Genomic DNA, 27616 nt, shown 5'->3' with positions numbered 1-27616 from the left:
ATATGGCTAGCTAGGACTAACGTTTCAGATTGTTTTAACATTACATTATATAATGATGACCACAGGCCAATCTGCCCAACATTGTTCACCATTTTCCTGACTAATCTGTACCTAGTGTCCTGATGACAGACTAGGCAGTATCTAACACCGTATCAAGCCTAGTCTTGAAAATCCCCAGAGTTTGTGCCTCTACTAGCAGGCTATTCCACACATTGACAGCTCTCTGTGTGAAAACATTCTTCCTAATGTCTGTATGGAATTTACCTTTTGCTAATTTCCATTTACTGTATGTCCCTTTGTTCTACCAACAGAAATCAACCTGAAGAATCTCTTGTAGTTCACTTTGTTGATCCCCTTTATAAATTTAAAAGCCTCAATCAAATCATCCCTAAGTCTCCTTTTACTAAACTTGAAGAGATTAAGCATCTTAAGTCTTTCCTCATAGCTTTAATCTTTTATATCAGGAATTAATTTGGTTGCTCTTATTTGAACCTTTTCCAGAGCCACTACATCTTTCTTGTAGTCCAGCCCCCAGAACTACACACAATACTCCAAGTGTGGTCTAACGAATGTATTGGATAAGTATAACTTCCTTGCATTTATTTTTTTGGCTACATATCCAAACATCCTGTCAACCATTTTTACTGCTACAGCAGTTTTTAGAACCTGAAAGATTTTGATCAAATGACAACTTAAATCAAATTGACAAAATTTATTTTGCATGTTGGATAAGTGAGGGGTTTTAACTGTTGATGCACTTGTATTCGATATTCAGAGTACCGGACATCAAGCAATGGTGTTAGCAGTTAAAACTTCTGGATTCAGAAAATGTAACATTACACTTGATCCTCACTTCACCAACATATTGGAGGTTCCCACTGAAAGAGGATTTTGAGCAAACTGTGGTAAACTATATCTGTTGTACAATTTGTTCATAATAATTTTTAAAAATTAAGTTACAAATTAGCATTGAGCAGTCACAGAGGAGAGAAATGAGGGAGGTGCTATCCTTAGCTGCTAATCCAAAACTGACAGGGGAGGTTTGCATGGAGTGTTTTACTTTGAAGGAGTCCTTTCTTCAGAGCTACCCAAGCCTCGAGGAACTACTGGAGTCCTCAAATGGCCTCAATAAAGAACAGTATATAATACTGTGTTCCCTTGCCCATGGGTATAGTGGCTACAATAACCAAATGTTTGAGTTTTTCTGTAGCCAACATACTGAGGAAATACCTCCACAAACACCCCCTTTAGCATTAAAAATGGACCCCAATGCATGCAGGCACAAAAGTGGAGAGACTGGGACAGCCCCCTTTCCTCACATGGGCTCCTGCTATGGAAATGCTAGCGCAGCAGTTTTTCCAGAACATCATAGACACCTATAGAGATGGAGGCCAGTGATCCAGCAAAGGTCCGTTTCTGGTTGCACAACATGGGGAACAACCATAAACAGTAGAAAAATATGGACAAAGTTGCTGTGATGTCACCCATTGACCCTCCATGGGCTTGGTCAAAAGCATTTTGAAGTCCGGGAAGTGCAGTTCTTGGGCGCCACCATGTTGTACTAACTGGAGCCAGAGACTGCGCAGTAGGGACATGAAGTTCTGTCATCCACTAAGCGCGTGAGATACAGTGACTCGGGAGTGATGCAAACTGTCCCACATTCATCCACAAATTATTGCTGGCTTGTCCAAATAGCACAATAACTTGACAAATCGGGGGCGACATAGCTCAGGAGGTAAGAGCGATTGTCTGGCAGTCGGAGGGCAGTCGGAGGGTTGCCGGTTCAAACCCCACCCTGGGCGTGTCGAAGTGTCTTTGAGCAAGACACCTAACCCCTAACTGCTCTGGCGAATGAGAGGCATCAATTGTAAAGCGCTTTGGATAAAAGCGCTATATAAATGCAGTCCATTTACCATTTACAAATCTGCATATTGAGAGACATTAGACGAAGAAAAAACACCTATTGTGACTACTTTTTCTTGTGGAAAAAAATGACTGACTGTATTTTGACTGTATTGTTACCATTGTCTTACATTAACATGGGTGGCAGAAACACCTATACTGGAGCCAATCACACTGGCGCTAGTGGGCAACGTCTCTCAATGAGACAAGGAAGTGAGCTTCAAGAACCACTTAGGACCAATACCTGGCCAAGAGAGAGATTTGCAGCTTCACCTCTGCGAAAGACATCACATCACATCACTGGCTCTCCGGATTTTGGCAACCTAACCCAGAACAAGAACACTGCCCAACCCCCTGGGGACTCTGCGGCTTTCCTGGCAAAACCCAGGGAATCTCTGATTGCTGTGCAGGGAGAATGGGACAGCTCTGTGGGCTTGGTTACAAAGTCCCATACAGACAGCATAGCAAATCCCCCCATGGCTCCAAATGCAAAGGAAGAGAGGGATTTATTGCCATTAAAACCAATATGTGCAGTGACCATTGGAGTGGAGAGAGGAGGAGTTGATGGGCTGGGATATTGTCCAGGACACTACCCCCAACAACACTGGTCCTCAAACTGTGTCAGGGAATCCGCCAAGCAGGGAACTGATAGGAAAATGGCTCGTCAGGAAATCACACCATCCTCTCAGAAGTGCTAGGAAGTCCTGTGTGAGGTGGAACAAAAAAACAACCCCTGGCTGTTTATAATCCCTGTCATCCTCACTCCCTGACAAACAGAGCACCACTGGAGCCCCAAAATCTCATACTCTGGCCTCCCTACCCCCAAGTCATCACACCCCCAAACTTCACCTGCACTGGATACAATGTTATCACATGACTATGTACGGTGAAAGTTTATTTTGCGCTTGCATATGTATAGTTACCGGTAGATTAGTTTACTTAGTAGCCTCGCTAGCCTTTGAACTCTAAATGTAGCTAATAAATAGTAGCTAAGAAGGCTACCTAACTAGCTAGCTAGCTAGCGGTTATGAATTACACTACATAGTTAACATAGCATCAGTTAATCCTGATGCTAACCTATTGCTTTTAATACACAGAGGAGATTCTTCTACGCTTCGGTTATTGCTAGAAGCGGTCTAGGTGACCACTTAGCTAGCGATAGCTACATACCCAGCTTGCAGTGCTTCTTTAGCCAGCAGGCTAGTCCTACGTGAATTAGCACATCTGAAGAAAAACATGTCTTCAACACACAAAAATGCGTTACTCACACATACAAATCATTAACTACAACTCATTAAGATTTACCAAATCTAGGCCTGCCACTAAAAGTACTGATGTAAAAATTACAAGTTACATGCCATATCCCAAAGCAATGCTGCTACCCAATGTTTCCTAAATTATTTCAAGTAACTTGGCCCAGTGTTTTTTCATCTTACCATCTGAAGAGAATGTGGTCATTCAATGTGTATGTGTCACAGGTGATAGTGTTGTATCCAATAAAGGATAAATACAACACAATGACACCGGAACTGTAAATTGGGTGCAGCAGCAGGAGTACTTACACCAGCTGTTCATGCACACAAAATTACAAGCTACAGTGTCTCAAGAGGACTAAGCGATTGCGCGTCTCTGTTTCTTTTCCTCAAACCAAAGCATGGCAATTTTACCTAAAAATTAGAATGTATGTTTCATTTTTTTTTTTTTACATGCCAGAGGTTGGGCCTCCATGATTCACCCGCCAGAGAGAATATTTACCAGCATTTGGCACATGGCATGTCAATTTTGGACCATGCATGCACACACAAGCCCATACGTCCAGCTGTTTTACTGCATTTTTTTTTGTACTGCATTCTTCATCACAAACACATATTTTTATTATGTTTCTGCAGCCTATTCTAGGTTCTGGCACAGTAAACAACATTATGCTTACACTGGATCACTTTCTCTTGGGTATTGGTGCATTCTTAACAATTTATCTGCATTTGTCACTCATTCAGCAATGTTACTGAAAGTGATACAGTACTGTATTATAAAACAAAGCACAGAAAATTGTCACATACACTTTCTGACAGAACTAAGAAAAGTAAGCATGGGTGCGAGATGGAGGCACAGATGCACAGCACCCACCATCATATTATCATGAGGTCCTGCCGAGATTGCCTTGATGTGCCAAAAAAAGAAAAATATTAGCACTACTTGGTTGCATGAAATGGGATGACATAACGAAAGTGCAGGGACTGATTCGATGTAAACCAAAAAAGGTCCTCAACGACTTCCCAATTTTAGGGCAAAACAACAAATAATGGGTCAATGTATAGCGAGTACTCCAACTTAGGGTGAAAGGGTTCAGAAAATGGAAAAAGAAAATCAAGGTTATTTTTTCATCATTAAATTATTTGGTTCTAGCAACAGCCAAGCCATATAATTCAGACAGAGCAGAAAATGTTTAATGTATTTCAACAGACATGCCCCACAGAATACTGCCATGAACCTAATCAAAACTTCAAAGACTGACAGCACAGAAAGGACCATACCCACATCCGAGCCCCCTTTCCGCTCAGTCATCCACTGTCCTGATGTCCAGAATCGCTGTGGATCACGACATGTGAGCCGTTGAAATGCCTTCTCCAGAGGCCATGTCATCCCCAAGGACTGCCACACAAATACTTGGCGTTATAGTGATCGCAATCCTCCATACATTGATCAAGTAGAAAAAGGCATTGCTAAACACCTCATGTCACCATGGAAAATACTGTTATTGATTTTTATACACAAATCTTGTGTAGTGTGAACACTTAACTTTGGGTCAGAAATTAAGCATACAATGTCAAGTATTCAGATCCATTGAATGTTAAATTTTTCTGAATTACAAATGATACACTTAATTTTCTAATAGGTATTTTTATTTTAACTCTAACACTTAAATTTTTGCCCATTCCTCCTGACAGAACTGGTGTAACTCAGTCAGGTTTGTGGGCCTCCTAGCTCAAACATGTTTTTCCACTTCAGTCCATAAATGTTCGATTGGATTCAGGTCAGGGCTTTGTGATGGCTGCTACAATACATTCACTTTGTTGTCTTTAAGTCATTTTGTTACAACTTTGGAGGTATGCTTAGGTTCATTGTCCTGCTTGAAGACCCAGTTGCGACCAAGTTTTAACTTTCTAGCTGATGTCTTGAGGTGTTGCTTTAGTATTTCTAGATAATCCTCCTTCCTCATGATGCCATCTATTTTCTGAAGTGCACCAGTCCCTTTTTGAGCAAAACACCCCCACAACATGATGCTGCCACCCCCATGCTTCACAGTTGGGATGGTGCTCTTTGGATTAAAAGCCTCACCTTTCTTCCTCCATACATTGCGCTGATCATTATGGCTAAACAGTTCAATTTTTGTTTCATCTGACCAGAGAACACTACTCCAACAGGCTAGGTCTTCATCCTGGTGATCACCTGCAAACTTAATTCTGGCTTTTTTATGCCTATCTTGGAGTAGGGGCTTCTTCCTTGCAAGACACTTTCAGGCCATGGCGATGTAGGATTCTCTTAATGGTCGATGTAGATACTTTGGACCCTAATGTCTCCAACTCCTTCACCAGTTCCTTTGTTGTTGTCTTGGCGTTCAGTTGAACCTTTCGGACCAAAGTTCGTTCAGCCATGGGAGTTAATTTGTGCCTCCTTCCCGAACTGTGTGGTCCCAAAATTTTTATATTTGCATTTTTTTACAGATGCTCATGGTACCTTCAGTTGTTTGGAAATTGCTCCTAAGGAGGAACCGAACTTGTGGAGGTCCACAATTTTTTTTCAGAGGTCTTGGCTGAGTTGCTTGGATTTTCCCAAGGTATTAAGGCCAAAAAGGCCATGGCTCTAAAGGTAGGCCCTTAAATACAGCCACAGGTGCCACTTAATTGGCAAATCAGAAGCTTCTAAAAAGTCATTACATCAACTTCTGGAATCTTCCAGACTGTTTAAAGAGACAGTAAACTTTTGGCCCACTGGCATTCTGATATAGTGAATTGAAGCTGAAATAAATCTGTCTCTAATCGATTGTTTTAAAATTACCTCTGATGCAAACAAAGTAGAATTGACTTGCATGGTAACAGGAAATGTGCGGAGTTGTGAAAAACTGAGTTTGAATATCTTTAGCCTAGGGGTATGTAAACTTTTGCCCTCAACTGTACATACACTTCCTTTCTCTCCACCCATATTTTTGCAGTCTAACATCAGAACGCCATAAAATACATATGCATTAACCCATACACATAAATTTTAGGGATGCTGTATTTATCTCGTTACACCAGCACAAACCTCCAGTGCGATGGAATTTTTGAAATAGTGCTACAGATTCTCAATGGATTTGAGATCAGGACTTTGGCTGGGCCACTGTAGGATATTCACCTTTTTGTTCTTGAGCCACTAAAACGCTGCCTTAGCCTGTTACTTGACTTCCAGAATGTTTCCACTGTTGGGTTTGCTTCAGCTTTTTGTATGTGTTCATGACATAATTTCTTGGTTTTGAGTGTGTTTTCCTATACATTTGTGCGTTCGCTTTGAAAACATGAACCTTCTTGTGGATCATAGTATTTTAGTCTGCATTTTCACACCTCCTGCAGATTGACAGCCTGACCAATGATCCTTAAATAGCTTGGAATTTTCATCTAGTTTTGAGTTATCTTTAAGGTTCACATGTAGAAGCCAATGGTATGGCAACAGTGTGCTTGGTAGGACAAGTCAAGTTTTTTCATCTGTGTAAACTTCACAGTTGAATACTTATGCAAACAGGCATATTTACGTTTTTTTTTTCTTTAAAATATTTTCAAAGATACCTTAAAACAATACATTTTGAGTTAGTGTTTGTATGATGGTTTACAGAAGTGTGCCCCTTATTACGGCCCCAAAGGAAAACAGACTTTGTTAATGGTGCTGACATAGACCCTGTTTACACTTGGTTTTAAAATGCATTTAGGTGATCCGAACACAAGCGGACAGCCGAGACACGTCGCCGTTCACACCTGTGTCTATCATGCGTCTCCAGGTGTCCAGCTGACCACTTGTGTTCAGATTTCGTTACTGCCTACATCACTTCCGCTAGGTCAAAAGTCTGTCGCCAGACAAGTGCCAGATTTGTTTCGCACGGGCTAGCTATGAAAACAAAAATGTTTCAAGAACTAATATAAACGTATGGGCTATTCCTACTGTTGAGATTGGCAGGACAAAGTCATTTGCAACTTGCAAAAGAGCGCAGGGCAAGACGAAAAATTGCATTGATGACGTATTTTCCTGTTACATCCTTGTCAGGGACGCATCAGGACGCATTTACACTACAAAAGATATGTGGTAAAATGCGTCCCAGACCACCTCGACAAGTGGTTTGAGTGATCGGATCACAGATGCATGTGCATCTGTGTGTGCATCTGATTGTGTCGTCGCTTCTACTCTACGTTTCAGATAAGCGTATCTTTACTTGATTTGTTTCTGCTACTGCTAGTTAGAGAACATAGTTGTGTGTTAATTTAGATAATCTCTCTTTAATTTGTCTCAGCTGTTGCTAGTTAGCAAACATAGTTGTGCGTTAGCTCAGAATCTCCGTAATTGACTCTCTGTTGTTAGGTAAACTAATGAACATAATTACGCATTAGTGAAACTGTTTATGGGTGTTGGTGTTAAATTGCCCGGTATTGTTTAGCTAATTTCGAGCAGCTTCACCTGCTGCTCATCTGCCCTAATGACAGCAATGCAATTACGTAATTGCCACCCCCGTATTTATAGCTCCAGTGGATGCTGCCTCGTCATCAGTTTGTCATGTTTATAACCCCAATTCCCTTGTGCACGTTGCTTCGCCCTAGATGGACCATCCACCGCAGGCGCAACTTATCTAACCTGATCTACCCACCCTTGTCCACACCTCAGGAATTCACTGTCACAGGTGGACTATGGAACTGCCAGTCAGCTGTCCAGAAAGCTGACTTCATTACTGCCTTTGCCAAGACGAAGTCTCTTGACTTCCTGGCTCTCACAAAAACATGGATCACTCCCGACAACTCCGCCACCCCAGCTGAACCGTCTGCGGGATACTCCTTCTTGCACACCCCCAGGTAACCAACTAGACCTTGTATTCGCCAGAAGCTGCTTCATTCCCCAACTCACGGTGACGCCCCTCCATGTCTCAGACCACTTCTTTCTTTTTTTCTCCTTCTCCTACTTACTCCCCCACAATTCATTCAACAGCTCACCCACAGTAACTTTCAAGAGAAATCTCTCTACTCTGTCACAATGCTCCCTCATCTCCACTGCTCTCTCTACACTTCCCCCTCCTGCTTCTTTCTCTAACCTGCCAGTTGATCTTGCTACCTCCACCTTCAACTCCTGCCTCTCCTAGTCCCTCGACTCACTTTGTCCTCTTGTCTCCAAACCAGCAAGCTCTTCACCCCCCTGCCCATGGCTGACTGAGTCACTACGCTCCAGCAGAACATCACTGTGGGCTGCAGAGAGGAAGTGGAGGAAATCCCGATCCTCTGATGACCTAACCACAGATCATACCCTGTTGGCGACTTCCATATCTGCCTTCACATTAGCTAAAGCCTCATTTTTCCAATCTAAGACCAGTGCATGTGTCTCTAACCCACAAACTATTCTCCACATTCTCTTCCCTCCTCATTCCTCCTCCACCCCTCTTCCCTTTCCACAGATGACTTTCTGGCCGCCATTGAAGGAAAGGTGGCTACAATCCGGAACTCCTTTACCCATCCAGTGAGCCCCCCAACCCCCCGGGACAAACCCACAGCCACACTGACCTCCTTTGAGATGCTGGAGGACTCCGATGTACTACAACTCATCACTTCTCATCGTGCAACCACCTGTCCACTTGACCCCATCCCATCTAAAGTTCTCCAATCCATTTCCAGCGAGATCTTTCCCTATCTGTACTCCATTGTTAATTCCTCTCTTGCCTCTGGTCATGTTCCCTCATGTTCCCCCCCACTCCTGAAGAAACCCACCTCAGACCCCTCTGATGTAATGAATTATCGACCTATATCGCTTCTACCTTTTCTGTCCAAAACCCTTGAGCGAGCAGTGCTTAAACAACTAACTTCTTTTCTCCATCAGAGCAACCTGCTAGACCCTCACCAGTCTGGCTTCCGATCCGTGCACTTAACAGAGACTGCGCTTCTGGCTGTGACGGAGGCACTCGCCAGTGCAAGAGCCTCACGACTCTCCTCTGTCCTGATCCTTCATGACCCGTCTACAGCATTCGACACGGTCAACCACAAAATACTCCTCTCCACCCAGCAATGCCCAATACTCCGCTGAGATAGGCATTGCTGGGACTGCCCTGTCTTGGTTCGCTTCCTATCTTGCAGATAGGTCCTACCAGGTCACCTGGATGGGGTCTGCCTCTGCTTCTCATCCCCTTGTTATGGGAGTACCGCAGGGATCTGTACTGGGTCCTCTGCTGTTCTCCATATACACTGAATCTGTTCAGTTATTAATTCACATGGCTTCTCCTATCATTGTTATGCAGATGCTACACAACTCTTTCTTTTCTTGCCCCCCCTCGACCTCACAGGTCGATGATAAGATATCGTCCTGCCTGGCTGACATCTCTACCTGGATAGCCAGCCACCACCTGAAGCTCAACCTCAACAAAACTGAGCTGCTCTTCTTCCCATACAAGACCTCCTTACTACGTGAGCTCTCAATCATGGTTGGAGGTGGTCCTGGATGACCAACTGGACCTCAAGGAGCACATCAAGGCAACATCACGGTACTGCAGATTCCTTCAGTACAACATCAGAAGGATTCGACCATACCTGACTACACACTCTACCCAGCTGCTCATCCAGGCTACAGTGACCTCCCGCCTTGATTACTGCAACTCTCCCTTTGCAAGCCTGCCAGCTTGTGCCATGCAGCCACTACAGATGATTCAAAATGCCGCTGCCCGACTCATCTACAGCCTTCCCAAATTCTCCCATGTCACTCCTCTGCTGCGATCACTCCACTGGCTACCGGTCGCTGCCAGGATCCGGTTCAAAGCCCTGACCCTTGCCTACACTGCAGCCAACAGGACAGCCCCTATCTACTTGCAGGACATAATTCGATCCTATACGCCTGCTCGACCACTCCGCTCTGCAGCAGCAGGGCACCTTGTACCTCCTCCCACCCGAGCAAAAGGATCACAGAGCTTCTCCACCCTAGCTCCCCAGTGGTGGAACGAACTCCCTGTCCCTCTTCGAACCTCTCCCTCACTACCCATCTTCCGCCGTGGTGTGAAGACTCATCTCTTCAGACTATACCTGGACTAACTACCAGCACTCTGTATATTTCATTCTAAATCCACCCCCTTTCATGACACTCGTTACATGTTCTCCCATCCCAGCACTTTTTGTTAATTTGTATTTGTCCTAATACTGTAGCTTGTTCTTCTGCCTAGTTGGCTTTGCAGAGGTTAGGTGTTCTTGGCTAGAAATAGCTGTACAAAATAAGTATTGTGTCTTATTGAACCTGTGTTTTGTAGTTGTCCATTACCATGAAATGCACTTTTTGTACGTCGCTTTGGATAAAAGCGTCTGCCAAATAAATGTAATGTAATGTAATGCGTCTTGGTGGTCATTTACGCTTGTATTTAGCGCTTTCCACTTGCGATCCGATCGCCCAAGACGCATTTTAAAACCAAGTGTAAACGTCATTGTAAATGTCATTGATTGCGTGGCACAGTGGGCACATAATAAGCATCTTGGAACACCATTCATAAGTAATAGGTAATGGAGGGTACCCATGAGTCAGCAGCCAGCTGTATGCGTATGCAGGATCTTAAATTTTACTCCCATTTTGTTGTGATTGTGTCTTTCTTTTATAACTTGGGGTTTTTCTTTGATTCTTGGGTATATAAGGGGAAAAGTGGAATGCTTCGTCAAAACTCATCAATCCGACCACCTGCGAGACATTTGCGTATAGCCAATTGACCACACAAATTCTGCAGTGCACATTGTATATTGCTATTATTGAACACCCTGTATAATAAATTACATTCACTTTAACCAGGCATTACTCTTTGACTCTTACAGTACCACTACACACTTTGCGGTTTTAAGGTCCTAATATTCACATAGAGCTCAGGATATGTGCAATCTGTCGTCACTCACCTATACACTAGTGTCATCGCAAGATACACAATTGTATACTTGTAGGCCACGCAAGCCAGTGGCATGTCCGCGTCTACTAAAATAGATAGCTATCATTACAGAGTCAGACTACTGGCAGAAATATGCTTTAGGCCCTCACCTGCAGTCTCCTTCTATGTATATTTGTTAACACAATGGAAAGGTTAAAACATTATTTTAAGTCAGATAACCAAGATAACATGAAATGAATACCATTGCAGTAGCATTGGGTAAGACTACACGTGTTCTCTGCCATGCAGATACTTCCGCTGTTGGTGTATCTGAGTGGATACTTACAGTTTTTAAATCAAATGTCACGCAGAACAAAATTTCAATGTATCACTTGTAATTCAGTAAAATGTGAGAATGGATGAAGGGTCTGAATACTTTTGCAAAGCACTGTATGTCCCCACAAAAATATCTCAGTACAACACCCTTTATGCAGATTAAGATCCAACAACAATCTTGATGCTTATAAGCTAACCTCAATAACTTTGGCTGCCCCATCAGTCATTGCCAATGGACATGTGTAGAGCCCAGCAGAGGGGGAGTAGAGATATATTTTCGACATCTGGAAAACTCGGCTATGGAAAAAGACAAGTTATAAATTTTATACATATTTACACTGATAAGTCCAAGGCAGCCAACTATCCATAATGGCCACTTTTTGGTAGCCCCTTTCATTTTTCTATATATATTACCATTGCATCATTTTCACCTGTACAATGCGGTCGGCAGTCATACTCCGCCATTTGTTAAGCTTGTATTCTGGTCTGACATTGGTCTCAGCAATATCAATAAAAAACATAAGGGTTATCTATCTGGTCTTGCTCTCCAGGCTATCAGTAAGATGACTGCTTATATGCCAGGTATGCTGACACTCGACAAAATTCAGTGATTAGAATAGTTGCCGGAAGCAAAAGAGCTTGGAAAAATGCCACCACTGAAGAGCATGTGAGTGAGTGAGGAGAAATCAAATGCAATTTATTACTTTGTTGTTCATTAAACATTACATTTTTCTAACAGTTCTGATTTCTATTTAAAAAAAAAAAAAAAAAATGGAATGCCTGTACATGATGGACATTTTTCATTATACCCTGGGCAACCACCTTAGATAGCTTTCATTGCATTTTGGTCAGACAGCCTGAAAAACATTCCATCAGAGTGGATACATTTTAAGCTACCTCCACTCGCCATATGTCCTCTCATAGCCAGCTGCAACCAAGCCTTCCTGGGCAGAGATCTCTTTCATGCGGGCCCAGGCAGGGCAGGTAAGGATACGGTCGATACGACAACCCCAAGCATCATAGTGCTGCAGACGAGGAGGACTGTCCTCACACTGTTGGCCCAGGACATCCAACTCTGTCACAATCCGCTTCCCAAACTGAGCCAGGTCTGCTCTGATGGTGCCCAAAATCTGGAATTCACACAAAAAATGTTTTCAATTGCTTGATTAGTATAATAAAAGTAGCCGACAATGTCTTTCAAATAAAATTTGATGAAGTCATTATTCATAAAAATATGTGGCAAGGTCTTTCCAGAAACCTATTACACAACTGCAGCTGTAGAACAAATCAATGAAGTCCGCACTACAATTCCCACAGAATGAAGAAACATCGCAAAATTTGGATAACATAGAATTACATAGATATATGTTGCGAAGAACCTGAAAGTATATATATTTACATTTATTTTGAATGAAAAATTTGAAAACCATATATGATATAAATGTATCATAGCAAAGGATATTACGTGTTTGATCTAGCAAGTCAGAAATAAAATTAAGTTCTCATGCCGTTTCTTAAGGAATAAAGATTTTCCTTTGACAGTCACCATTATTATTTGTGGGGTAAGTAATCATGTAGAAAACATTGTCCATGAAAATAAAGCTTGTTGATGTAATTTTGACAATTTGATTGGTAATGCATATAATTACATGTCATCGAAAAAATAAGACCGTCCACATTGTTAAATATGTTATTAGGGATGAAATACCAAATTGGCTCTGCATTTAACAGGCACCTTTTTAAACAATTAACTTAAAATGTAACATTAACACCAACAAAATCAAGAACTTCTAAGCATCCGTCTGATCTCCTATTTTAAAGGACATCCTTTTTAAGTTTGGGAGACTTATTCCTCCAAAAAAAATATTTCATTTATTTCTTTGCACGTCTTGTCACAAGGACTTTATTTGGAGAGAAGGAAAAAGAAAGTTAAACAAAGTGTGATAAACCGCATGCTTTGGATAAAAGTACTCTTATTGTTGTAAAATCTTCAGCACTGCAGGACCACCCTCCTCTTGGGAGGTCAACCTTTCATATGCCCAATTATACAGACACACTCGCGCTTCAGCCAGCTTCTTCAGAATCCCAGTGCCCTCAGTAATAGACATACAGATCAGCAAAAACACTCTGGGTAACTTCACTTAAAAGGACTTAACCGGAGCAAGCCACTGGAGCACACGGATGTTCTTTTAAATATTTAATGTGCAAACACGACCAACATTTCGACGCTACTGCGTACTGCATTCACTCTGTGGTAGCAGTAAAAGACACTGCACCTAATGAAACGTGGTCAACGAGTTTTCGTAATTTCTTGGAAAATACTATTGTTATTGAGGACTTCTAGGCATAGCTAAGCCATACGTTTGCTGACAGACCTAACTGACATCGTTTTCTGGAGCAAAACAGAAGCGAACAGACCAGTATAATTGATTTACTGTCTCTGTCTCCATTTGCTGAACATAGATAAGATTTCATCCTTGCTATGTAAGTATTACTGCTCAAAATATTTCGGTTATATATGTTATTTTTTTATAAAACGATAGGACATGTCGTCCATTCCCCATACAAGAAAACATAGGAGAGTACAGAGTATAGAAATACATACAAGAGTTAATTATTATACATTTAGGTACTGTACCGCATTGTGTGACAATGTTTTTTAATTATTTTTTAATCTGATAGCAATGTTTCATCTTAAACCTTCATAAGGGGCTCATTTATATGCTTCATAATGGACAAAAAGCATTTGATTCATTTTTGGAGAGATTTTGGATATGTTTCTGGACCGCTAGATATTTTAGAACACTGTACTGACTGAAAGCTTGTAATTCCCACTTGAAAATGATGCAACAGTGAGTTTCTTGAGTCACAACAGTTAATTTGTAGTGACACCAGTGTGTACACCAGATCCCTTGGCCCTGTAATGTCTGCCCATGGCTTGTCCTATCACTGCTATGCCGACGACACACAACTCTTTCTCTCCTACTCCCCATCGGACACACAGGCCCCTGCCCGCATCTCCGCTTGCCTGAGGGACATCCAGAGCTGGATGGACAATCACCACCTGAAGCTCAACCTGGGAAAGACAGAGCTAATCTTTATTCCTGCTCTAAACTCTCCCCTCCTCGATTTTTCCATTTCCCTAGGGGACACCTTAGTGACATCATTACCCTGTGCCAAGAATCTCGGAGTGGTGATGGACAACAGGTTGTCCCTCTCCAAGAACATCGCAGCAGTAAGCCGGGCGTGCAGATTTTTCCTGTATAACATCCGGAGAATCCGCCCCTTTCTCACCATCTACTCAACCCAGCTCCTGGTCCAAGCAATGGTACTATCCCGCCTGGACTACTGCAACTCTCTTCTGGCTGGACTACCGGCATCTGCCATCAGACCCCTGCAACTCATTCAGAATGCTGCAGCTCGTCTGGTCTTCAGCCTCCCCAGACACTCCCACGTCACTCCCATGCTCACTACCCTCCACTGGCTGCCTGTTATAGCTCGCATCAAATTTAAAACATTGGTACCGGGCAGTCAAGGGATCAGCCCCATCATACCTCCACAAGATATTCATACCCTACATGCCAGCCAGACCCCTCCGTTCTGCTACCTCAGGACGCCTGGCACCTCCCCCTCTTCGCACCTGCGCTTCCCAAACAGGTCTCCGGTCTGTTCTGGCCCCACGATGGTGGAATGACCTCCCCGTGGAGGTCAGAACAGCTGAAACACTGACCCACTTCAAGCGACGACTGAAGACTCACCTCTTCAGGCTGCACCTCTCCCCATCCCACCCTACCTCCCTGTAAATGACTGTAAGCTTAGGGTTGTAACTAGGTAGCTGTTTTGTAGGTGACTTAGTTAATGCACCTGTCTTAGCTACTGCTTGTATTTTTGCATAGACTGTGTTGTTGCTGCTCTCGTTTGTGTTAGTGTTAAACAGTTTAACCTTCAGGGTCCAAGTTGAACTATGCGGTTGTTCCCTGCACTTGGACCGGTACTTCTCTCTAGGGTTTTCGTCATACTTGTTCCTGGTTATGGTTATACACTTTGTTGTACGTCGCTCTGGATAAGAGCGTCTGCCAAATGCCTGTAATGTAATGTAATGTAAATACGTGAATATGTTGTGATTTACAGCAATGCATAATTTAGACATTTTGGATAGATTTGGAGACGTTGGGTACACTGCTTAGTTTTTTCTTCATACATCTATAGTAGTTCTACATATCCACCCTTAGATTTTATGAACTTGTGGTTAATAAGTTTTTGATCCAGCACATGTGTAGTTTAACCTGCTGTATATATGCAATCTCTCAGTATTTCATTGCAAAGTAAAAAAGTGCAAATTCATTTTAGATTTTTTGTCTACACAATTGCATTTGTGGCACTTTATTTCTTCCAAAATTATGAATATAAACTAATCTGCGTTCGTATTGTAAATTGTAGAAATGTTCTGATTCATTTAAGCCATTTTTCAAGTCTCTGTGGTGTTCACATATAGTTATAAAGCTATAAATAGGGTACCCCCTAAATGGGCAAGGATTGGCATGTGCGCTAAGGGGTTTAAAGCCCAGGACTAGTTCGCAAAAAGTAGGTTGTGTCAAAACTTCAAAGTGGCAGAAAAACAAAATGCTTGCTGATTTTGTTTCTGGAGGCAAAGATATTTGCTGGTGTGTTCTTTCATAGATATGTAGATTTCAAAATTTCAGCCTGATTGGTCAAATGTTTGAAGTTACAGGCACTTAAACTTATTTGGTTCCTATAGTGCCACCTATTGGCAGAGAGGTGCCCTATCTTGCATACTTCCTCATAATCATGTACTGTACTTGCACACCAAAGTTTGTGAGGATTGGACATAGCATTCACAGCTGTTCACAGCTGAAAAATGGCCATGCCCATAAAAATGTATTGATGTGTGGTGGCCATATTGTTTTGAAAAGTCAAGATTTTTGAGGTTTTTACTCCAGAGGTTTTTTCAAGCCTAATTTGGTGACGTTAAGCCAAATGGCTACAGACTAGTTCACAAAAGTTCGTAAAAAATGGCGGAAAAACAAAATGGTTGCCAATGCCGGTTCTTCAGGCATAGTTATTCATCTGAAGGAGTAGGATCTACTCATCTAAGTCATAGGAATTTCCATTAACTCCTACCAAGGGCAAAATAGGCAAATTTTTGCCTTTATTTCACTAGCATCAAACAAAGCTCCATACTGAAAAACAATAAAGGAAACTAATATGGTTAACAACTTTTGTTAACTGTACCTTTTCACAGAGTTCATATAAATCCAATGTATGATACTTCATTCAAACAATTTATGAACATAAATTGTAATAATAATAGCAGTAGTAATAATAATAATAATAATAATAATAATAATAAAAACATTAAAGTTTTTTAATTTTTCCCTGATGAGCAGGGCTTGACATAAACTTTTTGGTGCATCAGCCACTGTGGCTGGTGGTTTTCCACCAGGCCCTCAGAATTTTTCCCCGCAAAAAAAAAAAAAAGTTATAAAATTAGGTATTTTCTGAAGAAGCTACCAAGTGTTTTGATTATAACAAGGCTTATGATATTATAAACTTGGGTTTCCAAAAGGCATTTGATAAGGTACCACATGAGTGACTTGTTAAAAAAATGAAGACGGAAGGAACTAGGAGGTATTTCAGAGTAGATTCAGCTACAGGGTAGAACACAAAGAGTAGTCGGAAGGCTATTATCTGAGCAGGGAACTGTGGGAAGTGGAGCCCCACAAGGATCGGTTCTGGGACCACTGCTGTTCTTCATTCATATTAATGATCCTGACAGGGACAGAGAGAGTAAATTTGTCCAATTTGCATACGATACAAAACTGGGAGGCCCAGCTAATAGTTAACAGTTGGGAATCTACTAAAGTAATCCAAAAAGATTTTGATAAAATCCAGAAGTGCGGAAACCTGGCAAATGAAATTCAATGTAGTCGAATGTAAAGTTCTGCACGTGAGAAATAAAATCATTAGGCAGGATTACTTTATGGGAGAAACAAAACTGGAATGTGGAAAATTGGAAAGTCTTTTAAAAAGTCTATGAATAAGACCTGGAAGTAATAGTAAGTAGTAGTTGATCAAAGCCGTTCAGGTTCTAGGCACTGTGCAGGAGCAGTAAAAAGGTCAACAGGATGCTGGGATATACAGCCAAAAGTATTGAATAAAATTCCAAGGAAGTTATGCTTATCTTATACAATACATTTGGTAGACCACATTTGGAGTATTGTGTGTGGTTCTGGGGACTGTACTACAAGAAAGATATAGAGGCTCTAGAAAAGGTACAAAGAACGGCAACCAAACTGATTCCTGGTATGAAAGATAAAAGCTATGAGGAAAGACTTAGGTTGCTTAATCTCTTCAAGTTTAGTAAAAGGAGACTATGGGGGAATTTGATTGATTTAAATTAATAAAGGGAATGTCTTCTGGGAGCAATGCCTAGTGCAGCAGACACAAAGGGAGCTGGGGGGACACAGACAGCAGTTGTGCTGCCCAAGAACCAGTGCCCTGTCCTCTGGCCAGCACCCTGCCCGTGTGGGCTCTTCAGAGGAAGACCTGCAGGACACGGCTGCCATGGAGGAAATCCCTGAATAACTAATCATAGGGGATAGGGTGATGGAGAGCGCAAAGGAGAGCTAACAAGCATGGGACTGCTTAGAAAAGAAAGACAAAGGTATTATTTAACCATTTATACTGAAGCCATTTACAGACTCCACCAACCCCGGCCATGGAAGCCAACATGCTACTGAACTGTTTATCATGCAGTGATAACACTAACCATTCCCTTATACAAGAAAAATAATCAACAACAATCTCTCCCATGTTATCCATAAATTGTTGTGCTTGACAAACTCAAATAAATAAATCAAAGTCAAATAACTCAAACGAAAGTGTGCGCTGTTCCCGGAGGAGTACAGGGTGCGGTTTCACACATACATGCCTTATTTTTTTTCCCCACCCACATTCAGCGAAGAAGAATATCATGGTCAGAGCCAATCAGAGGCTGAGTAGGGGTGGGTCTTTGCAGAATGTGGGCGGGAAAAATAAATAACGCTACACATATATACACACTGTACTACGACAGAGTATTAGGGCCACATTGAGGGGGAATGTGGCCCTAATACTCCACATTAGGGCCACATTCTTTTTTTTTTTTACATTACATTACAGGCATTTAGCAGACGCTCTTATCCAGAGCAACTTACGCAACTTTTACATAGCATTTTTACATTGTATCCATTTATACAGCTAGATATATACTGAAGCAATTTTGGTTAAGTACCTTGCTCAAGGGTACAACGGCAGTGTCCTACCCGGGAATTGAACCTGCGACCTTTCGGTTACAAGCCCAGTTCCTTACCCACTGTGCTACACTCCGTCCTCTGAGTTTAATGAGTTTAACAAATTTAATGAGAATAAAGTCATATTTCAAGAAAAAAGTCGGAATAATATGAGAATAAAGTCGTAATTTTACAAGAAAAAAAATATATTACGAGAATAAAATCGTAAAATTTTGAGGAAAAAAACATCATTTTTAGGAAAATATATTACCAGCAACCAACAAAACGGGCGAGAGGACAGTCTAATGGCAGCCTGAGCCTGCAATTTCCTCCAAGTCCGTGTGGTTCTTTCTTCGGAATAGACACAATTTCTTGCACAATCTTTTCAATGTCCTGATACTTATGATAATGTGGTGCTGATGTGCCAAAAGAGTATTTTGTTATTTGTGAAACCTATAATAAAGTATAACTTCACAAGATGCTCCACCTTCCTCATTTTAACGCAGACGGCAGGCTGCTCTTCTGATATTTCCCGTCTAAAATAACATGTAGCCTAAAATTACGACTTTTTTCTTGTAAAATTATGACTTTATTCTCATAATATTAGGACTTTTTCTCGTAAAATTACTACTTTATTCTCGAAATCTCAGAATTTTTTTCCCCTCAATGTGGCCCTAATACTCTGTCATAACACACAGAGCCAGACCTGCTAAATGTCAGGCGCACCGGTGCGACCAATGAAAATGTTTAGTCGTACTTCACAGATTTTTGGTCGCATGTGCAACAAAAATGGTCACACTCTGGAGTCTTGTGCAGTGTTTAAAATTGCAGAAAAATGGGTTGCAGAACAGATAATATCACATTTGAACAACAGCTCCTTCGCATTGCATCCTATGCAATTTGGGTTTCGAAACCATCATTCTACTGAAACTGCAAATAGTTTCCTTCTAGAAAATATTAAGTCCAAAATGGGCAAGGGAGGTATGGTAGGGGCTGTCTTCCTTGATCTAAAGAAAGCCTTTGACACGGTGAATCATGAGGTCCTACTTACCAAATTATCAAAGTTAAATTTTTCACCCAATGTAATTAAATGGATTAAATCAAAACTTACAGACAGGAAACAGTGTGTTTGTGTAGACCATAAAACATCAGAAACGGTTGGTATTGATATTGCTGTACCCCAAGGCTCAATTTTAGGTCCTCTGTTATTTAGTCTGTATATCAATGATCTACCTGACGTTTGCCCGCCTACTGTTATTTGCCAGATGTACGCCAACGGCACGGTCTTATACATACATGCTAAAAATAAGAAGCAAGGTAAAGCTGAACTATCAGCTTCCATAGTCAATATCTCAAATTGGTTAACAAACTCTTGTTTACATCTCAATGTTAGCAAAACTGTGTGTATGTTTTTTTTTCCCCCAAAGTCGGCCCAGATCCTGATGTTTTTGTGACAGGGAGAAGACTAGCAATAGTGCATGAATTTATATAAGTATATTAATTGACTCGCAACTCAAATTCAAAAACAAGTTTAAAAAGTTGCAAACACAATCAAATTTAATTAGGCAAATTTGAGATATATTAGGAATAATTTAACTACTGAGGCCTCAAAGCTGTACATTGACGCTATGATTTTTCATACATGAACTGTCTTACTAGCTGGACACAGGCATGTGTAAGTCAACATTAAAATCAGTTGAAACACTTTATAAGCAAACACTCAGAATATTGGATAAAAAGCCAAAGTCATATCATCACTGTAAAATTTTAAATAAATATTATTTCTTAAGTTGAGAAAGAATGATCAAATTTTCAGACATTCTGCTTGTATATAAAATCTTCCATGGCTTAGCCCCCCCTCCACTCAATGAATTCATTAAGAAAAATCAAAACTTATCCACCAGAGCTGTAACCAGAGGGGACTGTAAAACACCTTCTAGAACAAGTGCTTTTGGGCATTCAGCCTTTTCCTATCGAGCAGCACATACCTGGAACACTGTACCCAAAGAACTAAGGGACATCACACATCTCTTAATTCCTTTTCCAAATTTATAAAACAGTGGTTATTGGACAGTCAAAAATGCTCTCATAACAGAAACTAGGTTAATAGTAATGTCATATTGTGATGTCAAGTGTTCATTATGATGTGTTGTCATGCTTTATGGTACTGACATCTAGATGCCTGTGCTATGCTTTGTGTGTTTCCTGCTGTATGATCATCCCTATGCTTGAATGTTGGATTGTTGGTAGGCGCGGACGGGCGGGCATTGGCAGGTGGTATTTCGGGCAGCCGTAGGCACATGGGTGCCGGGCTCCTTGTCTCCATGTGCTCCATGGGCTTGTGGCTGCTTGTGATGCTACTTGTTGATGCTAGCTTGTCTGTGCTTACGTGTCTTGTATGTTCTTTTATGCTGCTCGTAATGCATCTTGTTAATGCTCAATAGTTTTACTAATTTCTCTGTGCGTATGCGTTATGCATGTTCTTTTATGTTCCTTAAACCATCAACCTGCCCAGGGACTACAGATGAAAATTAGGCACATTTACATGGTGCATCTAAGTTCTCATGTTTATCAATGTGCACTGTCCCTTTCTTAAATAAAATAAACCTTAAACCTTAGATACGTCATTGTTTGGACATTCACTCCCTCACTGGATACGTGTCAAGAACATTCTTTTTCACCTATGCAAGTGACTACGTTGGAACACTTAAATTGAATCGGTAGTCACAACATAAATAAGAACCTTACCCGGAGGAAAAGAATAAAGAACTGACTCGGAGGAAAAGTACAAAGAACCCGCCCTGAGGAAAAGAACGGAGCAGAGGATCCAGCGGATAAGGATGCTGGAAAGGACGCATTGGAGGATTGGAATCGCCTTCATCACAAGCACTACGAGTCGCCAAAACTCCGCTGCAAATCCGAAGGTAAGAGAGGCACCGACGGATAAGCCAAGCTGTGCTTTTCTCTTGCCGAACGTTTGGAGCTGCGTTGAGTTGTTGTATGAAGTTTGGGTTTTTATTGGAAAACGTGGCATATATGAATGGAAATTTGAACAGGTCTGGCTTGCTTATGTTTTTGTATGGAAATTTTATTGTTTGGATCATTGAACTACAGGCCTATGCGGTTTGAACTGGCTTGTCCTGTCGCGTGTGACGCACGCACACTTGTTGATGAACTCTGCTCGAGGACTTGCTTTGTGAACGTTTTTCAACTTGGCCGCAAATGAATTTCAATGCAAAAGACATATTGAACTGAAAAGCTGTCAAAATAGATGTTTTTGAAAATGTTAATGCTGTTAAAAATGATGCTACTATTGAAAATGATAGCAATGATGCCACAAGTGAAATGGGAAAAAGAAAAAGGAAAATGGCTACTAAAGGCACCTGTTAGATATTCTTCAGAAAACCCGGAAATCTAAACTAACTCAAGTCAACAAAATCAAACAAAAGGTGGATAAGTTGCTATCTCTTAAAATCACAACTGAAACTGTCTGAGGTTGAAAATCTTTTAAAGGACTTCAACAAACTGTGCAATGATGCTGCTGAAACCCATTCTTCATTAATGGAAATGTCAATTCCTGAAGATGAATACAAAAAACAACAAACCTGGTTTGGACGCCAAAGTAAAAATAATGAAATATTCTTGCATCATACAAGGGAATAGCTGTTGGATGCTAGAAAATCTTGTCATACGGAGGATGAAAATAAAGATAATGCATCAGTGATAAACTCTGATGTTGGACCTGACGACAGTGTATCTAATGTCTCCATAAATCGCACTTAAGAGTGTGCTGTAATATGATGGAAAGTTTACAGTATATGGAAGAGATGAATGTGCCATCCAACCTCAGGCTCGTTGCAACGAAGCTACCATACAGGTTGTGGGAAAGGTGGAGGGCTGTTGCCTGTGAGATACAGGAGTGCAGGGGCTGCAGGGTCATGTTCCCTGACTTGGTGAACTTAATCGAGCGACAGGTGAAAATTCTCTTTGACCCCCTCTTTGGAAATATACAGGAAACACAGCCTCACAACTCTGTCAAACACCAAGTCATGTCAAAATTTCTCAGCAAAGAAAGATGCTTTGCCACTGTGGCAGCCGTCAACACCTCTGAGGATATAAGGTCTACAGAGCAGCAGGCCCACAGTACTTCCACTCCATCTATGAGCAAGTCTGTTCTTTGTTGTGCATGTAAAGGTGGTCATACTCTAGAGCAATGTGCACAGCTGAAGAAGATGACCCACCGTGAAAGGATTGATCTCTTCAGAGAGAATGGAATTTGCTTTGGCTGTTTAAAACCTGGACACACCAGCAATGTTTGTAAAAATCGCATCACATGCAGTGTGTGCAACCTAAAGCATCCCACAATACTCCACATTACAGCTAAGCCTAAAAAATCTGAAGAGCAACCACTAAGCAGTGCCCTTGTATCTCAGCAAACCTGTGCTCGTACTGGGGCGGGGAAACAAGACTATGTTCTCTCAATTGTACCGGTACAATCAAAGCAAAGAGTGGAAACAACATCTTGGAAATATATACTTTCTTGGACCCAGGTAGTTCAGCTACCTTCTGTACAGAACATCTAATGAGGAAGCTGGATTTAAACGGCACCAAAACCAGCATATTTCTCCGTACCATGGGCCAGGAGAACACTGTGAACACCCTTGTCTTGACTGAATTGGAGGTCTCTAGTTACAACGGTGATCTCCCTGATGTCCATACTCAAAAGAACATGCCTGTCACCAAAGACAACATTGTGACCCAGGAAGACCTCAGAACATGGCCTCATCTTGAAAAGACCAAAGCTCCCTTTCTTGATGCTGAGGTGGATTTGCTGATTGGCACCAACACCCCAAAGCTTCTTGAACCATGGGAAATTATCAACAGCTGGACCCTATGCCGTCCGAACCCTACTGGGGTGGGTTGTGAACGGTCTACTAAGAGGAGGTGAGAGTGACTTGGGGAAGAGTAGCTGCCCTAGTCACTGCCAACAGAATTTCCATTGCCAAAGTGGAGAATCTGTTGATTGCTCAGTACAATCAAGACTTTAAAGAGAAGTCTTCTGATGAAGTTGGGATGCCAATGGAAGAGCCTAAGGCTCCACATGTAGGGCCTGAGGCTCCACAGGAAGAGCCTGAGACAGAGAACCAAGATAGGCTACCTGGAAAGGCCTGTCACTAAACTCTGTATGCTCTGGCTCCCGTCTGCCTCATTTGCTGCTAGGGGCCGGTGCTCAAATTGGGAGAGAGTACCGCCAGCTCCAATCTTCCTTCTTTTAGCTGAACTCCTTCCTTGGCCTTAGAGAAAAAGGAAGCCAGAAACTCTGACTGGCTGTTGACGGGCGATGCCCGCGAAAAGTTAAACTGTGGCAAACTTTTTTTGGGCAACTTTGCTCGCTCGGTCACCCAGTTGCTCGTGTTGCTGGACATCGCTCAGCTCCATAGAGAATGAATGGAGTTCCGGCAACTTGGTTGATGAGTTACTCACTGTGTGAACACACCATAAGATGTTTAGCTATTGAATCTATCCTATTCACAGGAATAATTCAGGAATAAGGTGCTGTCTTATTATTGTGCATTTTCAATGGTTTCTCAATAATTATATCTTAGCCTGTGCAGTCAGTTTCATTAACCCAAAAACATGGTGGAGGCTCACTTAAATTTTCTTATGTAGACTAACTATGGATTCTCCCCTAAATTGTATGATGGAGTAGTGCAGGGAAGTCTTTCATGATATCATATGATAGGCCTACTTCTTGAATAACCAGTATTAGACTGAAGGAAACCTTTACAATAAAAGTTTTAACTATTAAGTTTTATAAGCACACAAATATAGCATACTTTCTAATAAGAAAGTGTACTTGGTTCACTTTTGAACAATTATTACATCAGGATAATATGCATAGGCTTATACTTGAACGTCTTGTCAACTTTTAGTACACAATGTATTTTCAAGTAGGCTGCAGAAACGATACTAAAATTCTAAACTAGTAGTAAGTCACTAGTGCTCTGGATGTCCACAAGTTGCTTGTGAGTTTTATTAACTAAAACGTGAGCCATTTTAGTCACAAGGTCAAAGTCCGACCAGTTGGCAGAACAGTTTTTACTTTATTTTATTGGTAAGGGTGTGTTTTATGGTTTTATACACTCCGCGCTATGATGGCATTATAGGCTACACAGATTGAGTGGGTGACTGACGAGTGTTTTTATGCATGGCAAATTGATCTAAATGCAATCACAGCATATCGCGGTTTTTCCACCCCAAAGGTGATATTTCTCGATTTAATCGTGTCGCCGTGTTAACACATTTCTAGAAATTTTAGGACAGCACTTCCGATTCGAAAACTGTCACACGAAAACTGTCCTGGTCAAAAGGATCAAAAACATGCACTAAAATTGAAAAAAGAAAATCGCAAAAACTAAAGTATCTCAAACCAAACGGGATATTATATGGCAATATGAAGAAACAGTGCCAATTTAGTTTAACAAATATTTAGCTGCTTTAACTATAGCGTCAATCCTACATAAAGTTGCGTGTACTGCTAGCAGGCTCTCTCAGCTGTGTGTCGACTCTACACCACGCAAAAATGTCAGCGAACAGAACTGTCTAAATTAACTGACCTGAGGCGGCAGGTTCCTACTGAGGTATTTTTGGAGTAAAGCATCTTCAAGAAATGGGTTCTTCAGAAGTGGTCTGTCCTGAAAGAATGTACCGATGGAAGAACGTGTGAAGACTCCGAGCTCCGGACGACTCTCTGTCCTTCCTTGGAGATGGCCAGTGGACAGCAAACGACTTTGTCTGGGGAACGCTCCTCTGGTAATGTGGGTACCCAGCAACAACCGTGGCACAATCAGTGTTCGTACTGCCATAGCTATAACTCAGTTTCGGCTACACTCTGCAAAATCCAAACATTTTAAAACGCATCAGTTCTGTGTAAATTTCAACAAGAACTTAACGTAGGAGACGTTGGCGAATGTTAACATGAAACTACTGAAACTGCTAAGTAATCTTATGGGAGTGTGGGCATATTAAACCTAACGTTAATTATCATTGATACACACTTCTCGCAACTAGCTAGCTAGACTAACACTAAATTAGCAAGTTACTGTACTGTAAACACCCCATATTAATCAAAGGAATCTATTCCAAAGTTCAAGCACTGCACAGGATAGAAATAGCCTAGTCTACGTCAGTTACATAGCTAGCTTCGGATAACCATTTGCAATGTGCTCACATTATCAACACAGCTAGCCTAGTAGCCTAATTTAGATCAGGTTGGAAGTCTATTAGAGATATAATTTTATTTTAGAATGTACATAATAAAATGTCTCCTATAGATCTAGCCTAAAACACCTAAAACATAAAATATGTTATAATGCCGTTGTATATCTAGAATTACGAGGCTCGCCTGCTGGTCTTGTGATGCTTTCCTGTCACAAAGATTTCGACTATAGCGATATGTCTCCAAAACAAAAGCAAGACGAAAACTGTTGGTGTGAACAACAGAACTGCTTAAGAACTACTTCGTGTTCTTCTTCTTTGAAGTTTATGGCGTTTTGATAACCAACAGTGATGCATTACCCCCACCTAGTGGGCTGGAGTGTGACCCCAAAGACAACGGTGACAAATTCCCCCAAAAAGAAAAAAAAAAAAAAAAGAATAATATAGCTGCAAAGCACCGATTCTGAGGTCCAAGCAGCTGGTACAACACGACGCTGGAATCAGCCATGTCCACCCTCACTGAACAAAGACTTCATGCTTCAAATATGTGGTGAACAAACCTAGGCCTGAAACATACCCTAACAGGCCCTACTTGTATGTACGCTGCAGTACGCGAACGCAGAGGCTTTTAGCGCGTGTTTATGAATGGAAACCACTGAACTCTATCATATGGAATGGACGTCACCTCTTGCTTCGATTGCTGAAGTTGCAGAAACCAATATGGCGTCCAGTGCACAACACCTCTCAATTTCCCCATAAGCAATTATGGAAAAAATGCAGTAAGATCTGACCTCCCCTAGTGAAACTATTCCCATCCAAACAGGGCTTTTGTCTGACATCAGCAAATCGGTAGTGAGTTTTGCAAAGGCAGAGGAGGGCTAAAATGAACGTAAAAATCTATAAAATAATTCTGTCGGAATTATATAATGTGTGAAGCTGCATAGTTCACAGTCTTTGCAAAATCTTAAGATGTGTGCACTTCGAGACTAGAAACCCCTGATTTAGGATAGATTGTTGCTAAACGTGGGAGTGTCAGACTTTTGTTGTCTACAAGTCGTCTACTGTATGGGAGGCATCAGCTTTATGTGTGTGCACTTAGTCTCCTTAGCTGGTATGACGGTTGCCTAGGACGGTTATAGGTGAACAGCTCTCTGGGTTTGGCAGTACGGGCTGACCTCTTCACAGTCTCTTCTTCACTTTGCAGCACTGATTCCAGTTCATCACAGGCGTCCTGCTTGGGTTCACTGTGGACCTCCAGTTCTTCTTGGACCTGCATCTCTTCCACTTCAGGCTCACGTTCTGCTGCCATCTCCTGTTCCTCAAAGTGCGCTTGTCTCCCAGGTTGGCACTCTCTTGCCAGCGCTCTTAGCTTGGAGAGTGACTCAGGCTAAGTCTAGAGCCTATAGTGCTTTTAAGACTGTGTTCTCCGTTCTTCAGATAGAGCTGTCTGGGGTCTGACAGTCACTTGAAAGTGGGGTATTGGGTGGACAAAGTATAAGTCCTCCACATCTGAATTGTCAGAGTCCTGCTCAACCACATCACTACTGCTCATCTTATTTTATCTGTGTGTCTTTTCACTAGCTTGGATTGAATATTTTTCTCCGTTACATTACATTATATTACATTACATTACAAGCATTTTGCAGACGCTCTTATCCAGAGCGACGTACAAAAATGTGTATAACCATAACCAGGAACAAGTGTGTCAAAACCCTAGAGAGAAGTACCGTTCCAAGTGCAGGGAACAACCGCATAG

The 27616-nt window shown here is 41.6% G+C and overlaps 1 protein-coding gene across 2 annotated transcripts in view; it reads right to left on the bottom strand.

The window, feature by feature from the left end:
• LOC118206160 (acyl-CoA dehydrogenase family member 11-like) overlaps positions 1-26199 on the bottom strand; it is an 84606-nt gene extending 58407 nt beyond the window's left edge. The window contains exons 1-5 of one of the 2 annotated variants that reach the window (XM_035378423.1): positions 26048-26199; positions 25260-25534; positions 12248-12480; positions 11548-11647; positions 4437-4554 (exon numbers count right to left, since the gene is read on the bottom strand). In XM_035378423.1, coding sequence (XP_035234314.1) covers positions 4437-4554; positions 11548-11647; positions 12248-12480; positions 25260-25508 — 700 coding nt within the window. In that variant the 5' untranslated portion in view covers positions 25509-25534; positions 26048-26199. Of the gene's footprint in view, positions 1-4436; positions 4555-11547; positions 11648-12247; positions 12481-25259 lie in introns of both variants that reach the window. The other variant, XM_035378424.1, reaches the window with a different exon arrangement.
• Positions 26200-27616: the final 1417 nt, after the last annotated feature.

This window comes from Anguilla anguilla, chromosome 10, assembly GCF_013347855.1.
Source record: "Anguilla anguilla isolate fAngAng1 chromosome 10, fAngAng1.pri, whole genome shotgun sequence".
Lineage (NCBI taxonomy): Eukaryota > Metazoa > Chordata > Actinopteri > Anguilliformes > Anguillidae > Anguilla > Anguilla anguilla.
This window is presented reverse-complemented; position numbering and strand designations above follow the sequence as displayed.